Source organism: Taurulus bubalis (assembly GCF_910589615.1).
Source record: "Taurulus bubalis genome assembly, chromosome: 12".
NCBI lineage: Eukaryota > Metazoa > Chordata > Actinopteri > Perciformes > Cottidae > Taurulus > Taurulus bubalis.
In genome coordinates this window covers 6,492,235-6,504,562 of record NC_136600.1, presented here as the reverse complement: position 1 = coordinate 6,504,562, position 12,328 = coordinate 6,492,235, and the positions used below count along the sequence as shown (strand labels likewise).

At 42.0% G+C, this 12,328-nt stretch overlaps 2 protein-coding genes across 2 annotated transcripts in view; one reads left to right on the top strand and one right to left on the bottom strand.

The window, feature by feature from the left end:
• Nucleotides 1-807: 807 nt before the first annotated feature.
• tstd3 (thiosulfate sulfurtransferase like domain containing 3) lies at nucleotides 808-3,647 on the bottom strand (the record flags this gene model as incomplete). Its single annotated transcript, XM_079227479.1, has 4 exons — nucleotides 808-2,194; nucleotides 2,584-2,743; nucleotides 3,188-3,355; nucleotides 3,512-3,647. 4 exons carry the CDS (start codon nucleotides 3,645-3,647, stop codon nucleotides 2,137-2,139), a joined length of 522 nt encoding a protein of 173 aa, XP_079083605.1. The 3' UTR covers nucleotides 808-2,136.
• A 953-nt stretch (nucleotides 3,648-4,600) lies between these two features.
• usp45 (ubiquitin specific peptidase 45) overlaps nucleotides 4,601-12,328 on the top strand; it is a 30,851-nt gene continuing 23,123 nt past the window's right edge. Inside the window, exons 1-5 of the mRNA XM_079227474.1 lie at nucleotides 4,601-4,718; nucleotides 5,703-5,813; nucleotides 6,303-6,472; nucleotides 7,067-7,167; nucleotides 7,561-7,661. Coding sequence (XP_079083600.1) covers nucleotides 5,711-5,813; nucleotides 6,303-6,472; nucleotides 7,067-7,167; nucleotides 7,561-7,661 — 475 coding nt within the window. The 5' untranslated portion in view covers nucleotides 4,601-4,718; nucleotides 5,703-5,710. The remainder of the gene's footprint in view (nucleotides 4,719-5,702; nucleotides 5,814-6,302; nucleotides 6,473-7,066; nucleotides 7,168-7,560; nucleotides 7,662-12,328) is intronic.

Sequence of the window (12,328 nt, the reverse complement as noted above, 5' to 3'; positions counted from 1 at the left end):
ACCGAATAGCGTCACTCATCGGTGAGGTAGTTTCTATTTATAAAGCCTCACTTCAAATGCGGACCCAACACCACCTTCCACGTCAATTTTTTTTATTCAGACAAAAATTGAGAAGGGGAACACACGATTGAGATGCTGTGGACGTGCTTCTTTCCAGAGTCATTTATTGCTTTTTGTGTTTTCCGAATGGAACGGGCCAAATGATAGGGTGTGGTTTCACGGTGTGAACTCACAAACCTGCTTTAACAGTTAAATATGAATATGTACAATCATTTAAGGATTCCCTTGCTTGCTGGGAGAACACTGTTTATAATATGAACACAAATGGCACTAACACCTATGAGCCAGATTATTTACCCATGCCTCTGGTAAGGTCAGTCTCCCATTCAGTGACAATGATTCAGCATCGACAAGCTGCCTCTAATTTTTGTGGGGCACTCGGGTGATTTAGACATCCTGATTGAACTGATCACGAGAATGTCATGTGTGTGTGTCCCGTTTGGACTTTCAGCTCAAGCTGTTAAAGGGTAAGTTACTAAGGAACAAGGGTCCCCGGCAGCGACCGACATAGTTGAGGTATTCTCCTCCATTGAAAACAAACACATTCATCAGGGATGACGAAGGAAGCTGTTATTGTTCCCTGTAGGGTGGGTGGCACATTCATACTGAGACACAGTGGTTATTAGACACAGCCCTTCAATACCGTAGATCATCTTGGTCCCAGCAGCTGTCATCTCAGCAAGCCGCCCTGTGCACCATTTGTTAAAAGACCTGAAAAAATGTATTACAAAACACAAACTAGACATCTCTGTTAATCAAAACTATAATTTTATTTATTGAATGATGTTGGCAACAACTGCAGATGCATCTATGAGCATCAACTTAATTTGAACTCGTAATCATATACAGCAAAGTAGTCATTTGCATAGATAATGTAGAAACAAACAACCCTCCTTGTCTATTGATATTTGTATTATGCTTTAGAGCAGTGGTTCTCAAACTGTGGGGCGCAACCCTCTAGTAGGGCGCAGAGGTATTACAGGTGGGGCGCGGGGGGTGATGCTGTTTTTAAAAAATAAAAAAAAATATATCTCTATTTTTTTGAATATATATATATATATATTTTTAAATAATCTTTTATTAATCCCACAGTAGGGAAATTATTCTCTGCATTTTACCCATCCTTAAATTAATTAAGGAATGCCTGTACTTTCATGGAAATGTTTATGTTACACCGTTAACAGGTTACGCATGCGCGACTCCGATTCTTGGCGTTTTGCTAAAAGCCTCCGTGAGATCTCCTTGAGGTCTTTTCTGCTGTTGTGACTCTCAAAACAGAAAACAGATCTAAGCTCAACATTGAGCATGAATTTAGAGCCGTATCAAGTCTACAACCCTGTTTATAAAAGATGTGTAGAGGAAAGTAGCTCACTGCAGCCACTAATACTGATACAACGTGATAGCTCACACATCAGCACTCATTTTGTTTTGCACAGGTTGAACGTTATTGTTATTATCTTGAAAATATATTCAGTGCAAAACAAGTTATTTGCAGCCACAATAAGTCATTTTTTTGCCAAATATTTGTTATTTTTTGCACAGATAGAACTGTGATTGCACATGTTATTAGTTTTTGTCTGATGGCGCAATCTGGTTTACTTGAAAGGGATTTACATTTTCTTTATTCTATTATTTGAAAAAGCATAGAGGGAGGAGTCACAAAAAGTTGGACCATTTTGTCACAATTTTGTTGGGGCGGTGGGGCCCGAACATTTTTCTTCCTCCAAAGTGGGACGTGACAGAACAAGTTTGAGAACCACTGGTTTAGAGTAATCACAGGTTATATATTTGTCTCTTTAGAAGTCATAAAGGGTTTATAAATAGTTCTGTGAGGAAATTAAATTACAAGTGACTTCAAGTAACATTGCAGTAGTTTTTAAATGTTTTCTTTCTTTCGCAGCAGATGTGACTTGTTGATGCATGTTGAGCCCTCTGGTTTCACAGATGAGGAAAACAACAGACGAGTGAATGAACATCTTAAAAAACCTTTACAAGACGCCTTTACACCTTTACACTCTTGCTTGCCAGTCTGATCTTGGTTAAAAGCTTAATTTTTTTTTTATATATTTCCCTGGATCAGTTCTGCTGTTCATTTTTCGCCCAGTCTTGCCATCCACCCAGGTAATGCTGAACACTGAAACGAAAGGAAGAAAACAATAAAATTATGAAAATGTTCCACGAATAGAGACACGTCCAAAATAAAACGGCATTTGTGTTTGAAGCATGTGTTATGTTGCTGCTCTCAAAAGAGCACTGCATGGTGGGCTGGCATTGTGCAACAGCGTGTTGCAGTAATCTCAAGCTGGTGGAACTCTCATGACAAAATATACCAGAGATAACCTTCAGCCACAACAACGTAGTGGTACTCGAGCATCGACTTTGACTGGAAAAAAACACATTTACTACAAACAATAACAAGAAACTTATTCAACACTTCCTATACATGACTCGTTCAATAATTTGTGGATTTGACAATGAGGTGCAAAGCAATGATTGTGACAGATACGCGGCAAGGAGACTCACTCTTTGTATCCCAACGACACGGCCGCGTTGAGCGCCGTCTTGCTCCTGACCCCTGCCAGACAGGTGAACACAATGTTATCCGTCTGCTGGGGCATTTCACCGCCGTACTTTTCATTGAACTCTTCCGGACCCAGCTGGAGGGCAGTGTTCACCTGTCCCACTGCAAAATCAAAGAAGCACAGACAGGTCAGCTGTGGCCAGTAGAACTTGAACTCTGTGCCATGGATGGGCCTGGTGTGAGCTGGGAGCCGTTGAAAGTCTCAAAGCATTGTACCCAGATACACTTATCTTATGATTATCTAAGGAATGTTAACCACGAAGAGTTGTGCAGTGTGTATGCCGGTCCATTCATGTTGAAATATACTTAATTTGACTAGGAATGTGATATTGAAGCATATCTCCCCCAATAAAAAAAGGCCTCCAATTATAAACTGAGACACAGCAAACCAACAAACATATTTGTATGAAAGAACATTCAGAAATCTGTTCATGTCCCGCGCATAACATAAACTATTCACATTTGTAGACTGGTCAAACTGGAATGACGTTTCCCTTGCCAAGCTAACACTAAGTGTATATGTACTTCAGGAACGACAACACTCACAGGGAACGTTGATTGACCCGGGGATGACGCCGTACTCCCTGAGCTCCCAGGGCTCCCTGACATCTATAACCACCGCTTTCCGGCCCGCCAGGAGCTGCTTCAGCTGCTCATAACTCACATCCGTGATCGGTGGCGCAGAGGTGAACCCGCAGAGCTGCGACCCTGCGGCTGAAAGCGGAAAACAGGCATATCAGAAGGCTACGCGGGGACAATGTCGAATCGTGCGTCACGGGCCACCCAGCTGACATTCACGCTGACATTGCCCCGCACCTGGGCAGCAGCGCTGCACATTAAGACAACGCCAACGTGAAATGCAACGCTCACTTTTGCAACCGTGGTGAGTGTTGACAAGGCTGGACGCAGGGGTTCGTGCAGGGACAGAAGCTGCAGGCAGGACGGCACTTTTCCATAACAGCCGCGGAGCGACCCCCGCAAGTCCCCAACACCTTCTGAGAGCCATGTGATTAGTTCACACACGATGTGACACTCTATATTACCACTTCGTCCACATAAACTCGCCAGTACACAATAATACTACGTGCGACAACTACCGTTACTAGAAAATACCAAATACCCACTGCTCACGCTCACCCTGACGACATTGACATGCGCATGCGCAGACGTATGGATCCCCAGAAGGACAAACTACTCCTTCCTTTCACTTCTTAGTGAGCGCAAACACAAGTCATTAACCTGATATTTTAACCCATAATCAATACAAATGGGCGCTATGTGTCCGAAGTAGCTGTAACTAATGACCTATAAAAGTATCAAGAGAATAATATATGATGCATTCATGCACATGGGAAAGACGGAACAATGATAATGACGCGTCTGTCCACATCTGGCCAGTGATCTATAAGTAGGCAGTAGTAGTAGTAGTAGTAGTAGTAGTAGTAGTAGTAGTAGTAGGAGTAGGAGGAGGAGGAGTGTGCCGCGCCTCGGGCTATACGTGAGTTTACCTAAACGCTAAATAAACCCATTTTGAAAAATGATGTGTGTCGATGATAACGCTAATTTCACATCACGTAAAAATAAAGATTTAAGGCCACATGACATACAATTATTAAACCAGCATCCATAGTAGGGCACCGTAATATTTTCACGATCTCTTGAAATAAAACATAATAAAACGCTGAAAAGCTCTTCCACGGCACCTGTGACGCTTTGCCTTTTCTGGAAGATTTCCCATTGTACGTGAATGCAGCATTTGGTCAAACTGAGCTTCCGTAGTGCGTCACATGTTGACTAGTTTGCTAGTTGATGCTACCGAAAGCTCGACAAATAATTGAAAGTCAAAGGCAAAAACGAACAATTATTAAGATAATTGTGCTGTTATTGTCGGTACACTGCACTTTTATTTGACATGCCTTAATATCTTCGTGGGTTGTTGGATAAAACGCACATGTTAATGTTTTATTTATCCTGACGAGCTAATGTAGCTAGCCTGTTTGCTAGCCAGGAAGAGTTGACATCTCACTGTTGGCTGTAGGTTAGCTTACACAGTCAACATAGGAGCTAAAATAAAGAGGTGAGTTGAAAGTCGAACTGCTGAAAAGTTGTTTATTTGTTGTTTAAATATATTTGATACACGCCATATATGCCTCTTATTACCTAAATTGTCGGGGCAAATTGAGGCTTCCTAACCGTGTTATTGCCATTACTGAGTGCTTATCTTTCATATGGGATAGGTTAGTTTATTCTCGTCGACATACGTATGGACGGTTACAAACTATCTGTTGTTTTGGCTGTGTGTGCTCCTGTGCAATGGTTAACAAATGGTGACGTTAATGTGACTGCGGAAAGGTGACGTTCAGCTGTAGAGATGCTTGAGGGTTGTCAAATGCATACAGGGTCCCCCAATATGAGGACAATACAGTAGGATCATTATCTTAAACCCAAGGGCTACCATGGGATTATAAGATCCAAACAGTGGAACGTTCTTGACAAACAAAGTCGTTCACCTGCTCTCATTCCACCTGAACAGTGTTTCACCTGCTACAGACTAGACTGAAGGTGTAATCTCCCCAACACGAGGAAGAAATTAACATGGCAGCATGACAGGACTGGTATTCCAGTGATGAAACCAAGTATGAGCTGATGTCTTTCGGATGTAAACCCAAGCCAGTCATTCGTTGGAAATGATTTGCAAGTGGATTTGAAATAAAAGACATCATTGAAATTCAGGCTAATTTGTCCGTCAAATGTATCTTTTCTCAAAACGAGGACTATGTTTTAATTGAGCTCAGAGTTCATCCGTGGCAAATGTAAATATCCTCAAAATATAGCTTAAAAGGGCTCACAGATTCATTGTAGAACCACTATAATGGGTTACTGTACAGATACTCACAGACTGCACTGTAGCTAGTTTTCAAAGTATTTGTGTCCTACAAAAAGTAGCATGGATAATGGACGAGTGTGAGTGTTGGCAACATTCATGTGTCTATAACACTGTTCTGTCGAAGTAGTTTAACCTTGTATAGTAAGAACGTTTGTCCTCCTCTTCTTATTCAAGAGCTCCAGATGCGGCTAAAGGACCCCTTCTCTTTGAAAGCCGCCGATATGACTAAGCGGACAAATAAACCAAGAAAACCTCGAGATCAGGAGTCCTCAGACGAAGTCAGTGGTGAGTCACGGAAGCGGCACCAGACTGGTAAAGTTGGAGCTGTGCGTTTTGATGTGAGTGCTAGCACAGTGGATAGTGGCTTACCTCTTTAGTTGTACTCCCAAAGCAGGGTACTTATTTGTGCCACATCATAGTTCTTTTTGTAAAAATGTTCATCAAGTGATTTGCAGATTACATGCTTCCAGTGTCCTTGGCTGTTACCAGTATTAAAATAACTTCATTGGTTTTAACTAAACAGTGATCATTTTGTATTTTCTGTCTAATTTGATACTAGTGAAATATCCATGAAGGGGTATTTATCTTACATCTTATCTTTATCTTCTTTTCTGTGGGGCTGTCCCACCACATGTAATTTAGCGGGTGTTGAGCATTTAGCATTGTCTCCCTTTCCAAACAAAATGACTCAGAAGCCTAAACTGGTCCCTAAAAGTGATGAAGGTAGATCAGTCATAAAAGCATGTTTTCTTTTTTTTCTTCTTTTTTAATCAGGGTTGACTTGCCAGCATGTGAGTAAGGCGGTGGACCTGAGCTCGGTGAAGAAATCAGTGGTCTCCAGCGTGTGGTTGGTGTGCTCCGACTGCTTAAAGGAGAGGACCATGATCGATGGAGAGCCAGCAGACTCCCATGACATCCTGGTGTGCTTAAAGTGTGGCTTCCAGGTAAGAATTGTTTAACAGTGATATTATATATAATGACAACACACTTGATATTCATATTAGTCATTATTCTAGAGTAACTCCTAGAGTAACAATACCCTTAATATCGTGGTCGTTTTGATTCATTTATGTGTATTTACTTGTGTGCATATGTAAAAGGAAGCAGGTACGGTTCACTTCTGTCTCAGCCACTAAAATATTTGGTGTGAATTTAATCTGCACCCATATTGAGGTAAAATGTTGACTGGTGAATTATTGCACCAGAAATATAAAGAGGCATGCACACATCTTATCTTCTAATTTACTTAAATTAGAAGAAATACATCTGTATTTTCTTCAATGAAAAAATATAATGGTTACACAAAAATGTATTTAAAACTATTTAAATACATCATTTACATAACATTGTTGTTCTAATTAGCCTTTGTAAATCGATTTAGGAGATAAATACACACACACACACAGTGTATTGTATAGTGCAGATTTGGCTTTATTGAGGTGGAAATGAGTCATTAAACATGGGCATGTGTGTTTTGTTATGTTATGTTTGTTCACAAAGACTCTTAACTAAAGACATTTAAATGAACTCTGTTACAGGGCTGTAACCAGTCAGGGATCCAGCACGCTGTCCGGCACCATCAGGCCTTCAATCCAGAGTCTCACTGCATCACCATCAGCTTGAGCACTTGGAAGGCCTGGTGAGAAATCTCTGCCTTTATTGTGAACCGTAATGAAAAGCCAAGAGTGCACGCCGAACCAATGTGTGTCAACCCGCTGTGACACACGTCGAGATGCCACCAGTGTGTGGGCTTACATAGAGAGCAATAGGCGTGGGCGTCTTGTGTTTTCATGTGTTGTCTAAAACGCCGCCTGATCTTTGCTACCACAGTTTACAGGGCAGTTTCTAGAACATTATATATTATTTTATGTACTTTCATTATTATATTTGATAGTGTGTATAAATGGTCCTCCACTTCAGCCAAGTAAATTCAGTTCTAAATGTTTTTATTTGAATTTCTTTTGTTTTGTTGTTTTTAACATTTCCCCAGTAACTTAAAGCTGTTCGGTGTCTGCCTGTCTCTTTGTAACAGGTGTTTTGAATGTAACGAGGAGCTCTCCACACACTGCAACAAGAAGGCTTTGGCTCAGACCCTGGACTTTCTACAAAAGCACTCTGTCAAGGCAACATCAGGTAAGGTGTTTGGCAACATCTTGGAAGTCTACCCCGGCCATCCTGATGGACAAAAAAATAATCTTTTATGAGATACGTGCATCTTCACTGCAGTTTCCGCGAGGCGGAAGTCAGTTTTATTTGGAGTTTTGTTTAAACATTCTTTTAATTCAATAACCTCATAAGTTATAGCAGAACATGATTGTCTTTTAACACAGACATCCTGTAATGATAATCAAATATTAATAGGACAGAAATCTTTATAATAATCTGCACAAGTGAACTGCAAACAAGGTTTCACGTGCCTAAAGTCTTAGTGTCCGCAGCAGACCCATGCACAGGATGCCAAAGGCACAATAACACCATGGCTGTGGATCATACTACAAGATCCATGGTTGTTGAACAGGGTGACCTGTAATACAGAGGAATTGATTGACCTGGTCACATAGCTTCCAATGTGTTATTATTATTATTATTATTATTATTATTATTATTATTATTATTATTACCAACCAGGAATTGACTGCAGTACACCTACTCCCCCTGGTGGCGGTGGTCGTCTGAATCCCGGTATTTCACCTGTCATCAGTTAGTTATTAGGGAGTACTGCAGTATGGCGGATGAGTCCCCTCTGTGTCTGGTGCATTATTTCCTGTGGATACAGCTACTTCACCTGTGGTTTACTCAGCTGCTTAGGGCTTGCGGAGCCTTTTTTCATGCATTCTAATGGTTATATAATTAGAATGTATCCTTGACATTGAAATAACTGTCATATATATATATAAATATACAAATATATATTGCTTGATTTAGAGGAATTCTGAGCCAAATAATGTAAAACACTTGAGTTGTGTCACAGCAGGTAGCTGATATTTGAAAGCCTGACTTCAGTCTTATGTCTTCTCACCTCACTCAGGCCAACTGAGCCCTCCTTGCCCAGTCAGTCAACCATATAGATATTATCTCAGCCACACACACACACACACACACACACACACACACACACACACACACACTCACACACTCACTCACACACCTTCTGTTCCTGCCTCCCTTTAACTCTCCCACTTAGTGCTGGCATGCAGAGAGCCCTCCTGACTGGGCTGTAGCCGTTCAGGGTGGCGGGCGTCGCCACTTTCGGGTCTCACTGACTGCCTCAGCTTGGCCCAGTGGCTAGAGTGCCATCCACCCCGGCCCAGTCAGGCTGGTCCCCCTCCATCAGTCCCTCGGCCACAGCTTCAGAATTGCGGGATTGGTGCTGCATCAGTCCCCCCTCACCCTACAACATCGCATGACTGCACACATTAGCGGAATTAGGCGCTCGAGCGATGCTTCCCGGCTGGGTTCCCTGAAGAACAAGAGCAGCTGCGCGGGGGTTCAGCCACTGCCCTGTCGTTCTTTGTCTCTCCATCGCTATCCGTTTCTGTCCCGCGCTCCCTCCGTCGAGCCGCTGTATGTCTCACCACCTCTGGGCCTGTGTGCTGCACCAGTGGGAGCCAGGGTCCTCAACAAGTCGGAGCGACTGGATCTGAACAGCTGGAGCTGAGCACTAACTCTCAGTGGACACAAACGCAGAAGGTTGACATGAACAAACGCTGTTTTCTTTTCTTTCTGTATCATACGTTTGTTGGCCACTACGAATGGTTTCATGTCTCAGTTAGAATTATAATTAGTTGAACTCTCGTGTATTCTTTGCAAAAGGGAGCACAAGCTCTCCCAGGAACAGAATCGGAATAACTTTTATTTGCCAAGTACATTACATACCTGAGGAATTTTCTGATTTATTTGAGTAAAACGTGTTTTTAGAGGGCCTGTATCGTTAGTGCTTTATAGGCTGCACACAGAGTTTTAGGGACAGACAGGACCTCATGCAGTACAAGAAATGAACACATGTATTCATACATTAGATATACTGTATAGTTGACAAAAGTAAGCGTTTCTCGTTTGGTTCTGCTCGTAACAAACAGATTCTTTCCAGTTTAAATTCCACATCAACGTTCATTTAGATTTCCGCGCTGTTCTTTCGGTAATGCTGTTTCTCCGAACAAACTCTTGTATAGTGCACCAGTTCTTTGAACCAGATAAACAGAGAACACTGCGGATGAGAAATCTGTGTGTGTCCATATATTTGTCGAGCTGCCCTTTAGTGAACATGGTGCAAACCAGGGGTCCACGTTGGCGGGAAAGGCCCTCCCGAGCTGGACAGTTGCTACCTACAGCTTTCCCCTTTTGCCTCTTTAAATTACCTGTCACCTTTCCTGCCAACCAATTGTTCCACACCGGTCGGCCAAATGGATATAGAAGCAGGCTGCCATTGTTGCAGCAAAATAGGCGGTTGTTGTCTGTTGAGGAGCTTGTGAAATTGCATTTCAGTATGAAGGCCATGTTTTCACAGGAAACTGCTGTCGTACGGTTTTTGCTATAGACCCCAAGCACAAAAGAACCCCAGCAAGGATTTATTTTTTCAGAATTCATAATAATTTTATACAACAACAGCTCTGGGTAGAAAGAAAGTCGATTAACTGTGCTCTCTCACCATCAAGGCTTTCAGCTCAAGTACCAGAGTCCCAGTAAAAAGCGAATTGACCTCAGGGAGCTAGACTCCAGCTTGTAACACAGCTGGGGAGTCTTTGTGGCGCAAATTAAAATATTGGTTCTGAATAGGCACCAGAGCTCGTCTCTCATTGGAAGCTGTCAAATCTGTCTTGTTTTATGCAAGCAATTGTTATCAATCGCTATATTACAGTGCCATTGTATTACCATACTGTGTATTTTTCAGTTTCTCAACTTAAAGAACCTCGTATGAAATGATTTATCTTGATGCTAAACTGTGGGTCTTTTTGCATTCATTCATTCAGATATAGTTTATAGAAACACAATACATTTCATGAAATCCTGACATTGAGTTGTTTGGGCAAAAACATCTTGAAACAAAGGTGATATCTATTTAAAGATATTAAAGCAAAATTAGTGTGCTGTGCCATTAGGCTGGAAAATTGGAAAAATATAAGAATATATGTATATACATGTATATTCCCAAAATTGCACAAGGGCAGAACTGTGTAAAATCCGGTTTCCTCCTGGAGTCACCTGGATGATTTTCCATGTTGTTAAGAAAAAACAACTAATATCAAGATTTCAATGTATTTATTTCTCAATTCACCCGTGGCATTTATATTTATTTGTGTATTTGACTCAACCCGGTACAGTTTTGTAGGTCTTTAGTGTCGTAAGGCCGATGTTGGTCATCATGAAATGTCTTCGTCTCAGCAGTAAAACTACGCATCACTGTAAATAAACAACTTAATGAATTAAGGGGGAGCTGAAATGTTCTGCCATGAGATTTGTATTTTTGCAGCATTGAGTATAGACTGCAGTCATGATGGGAATGTTATCGGATGCTTATATGAGGGATATTTACATCCCGTTTGTCTGCGTTGCATGTTTGACTCTTTCTTGTGACAGACATTTAGGAAACAATTATGTGCTCAGATTACTCCCAGGCTCACTTTCCTGAGATTGATATCTCCATCGACTTGTCCTCCTCTGAGACACGTTGGCTGAAGTCGATGATACAGCGTTGTATGATTACTGCACCTTTGCTCACCTGGTTTTCTTGCCTCGGGTTGTTGATTTTTGGAAACCACAGTCTGTGGTTCACTGTCAGTTTAGCTCAGCCGAGTCTGTAGCCAGCAAGATGCTTGTCCCCTGGTGGTGCTTTCATGGAGGTAATCAAGGGTGATCCTGTCTTTATTCCCACCACCGCACATGAAAGTAGGCCAGATAGTGGGTAGCAAAAGTGTGTGTGTGTGTGTTTGTGTGTCTGTAAGTAACATGGTACAGGGTTCTTTTGGCCTCAGATGGCAATAAAACAGGCTTTTTGTGCCCTGCAGTCACAACAAATTAGTGAATTAATAAGACATTTGGTGTTGCCTGGCCTTCCTCTTGACTGCCTGCTCTGCATGAAGGGAGCTGGCCTTGAACCTCTACACTGCTGCACTGTGTGTGTGTGTGTGTGTGTGTGTGTGTGTGTGTGTGTGTGTGTGTGTGTGTGTGTGCGTGTGCGTGTGTGTGAACATGGAGGAGGCATGAAGCCCACTGGCCATGCGATTTGACGTTCTCTCAGTCCAACTCTGAATCTGATCAGGAAGACTGAAAAAAGTCACTTAAAATAGAAAACACATTTTTACAGCTTTTTTTTGGGCTTTATTATAACAACAAAGTGGCTGTGAGATAGAAGGGGAGGCATCGGCATCAACTTAGGTCCTGTAAATTTAAGAGAGCAGCACATGTTGGTGTAAAACAAACTCGAAAAGAATATGCATAGTTTATGGCATTGTTTCATGAGCTTGAATTGTCTTACACAAGGCCTGGTGTTGGCCTTGTTTCAGCTTGACAAAATGCCAAAACAATGATAACACATACGTGGCAGAACATTGTGCTTTTTGAAAGATTTCAGTTCAGCTTTTGTCTTTTTTTTTTTTTTTCTATTCTTTTGCAAGGACTCCAGTGCTGACTTTGGTAAACGCAAACAAGGCCTTTGTGTGTCCCTTGTGTGAAAAAAGAGCAGGGAGTGCAGGAGGTGTTGGTGTACATGCGTGCAAGTGGACAATCCTGAGCACCGTGACGCTTTCCTCTGCCCTGGGGGAAAGGCTCCACAGTGGCACTGCTGCCCACACTCGGTGGCT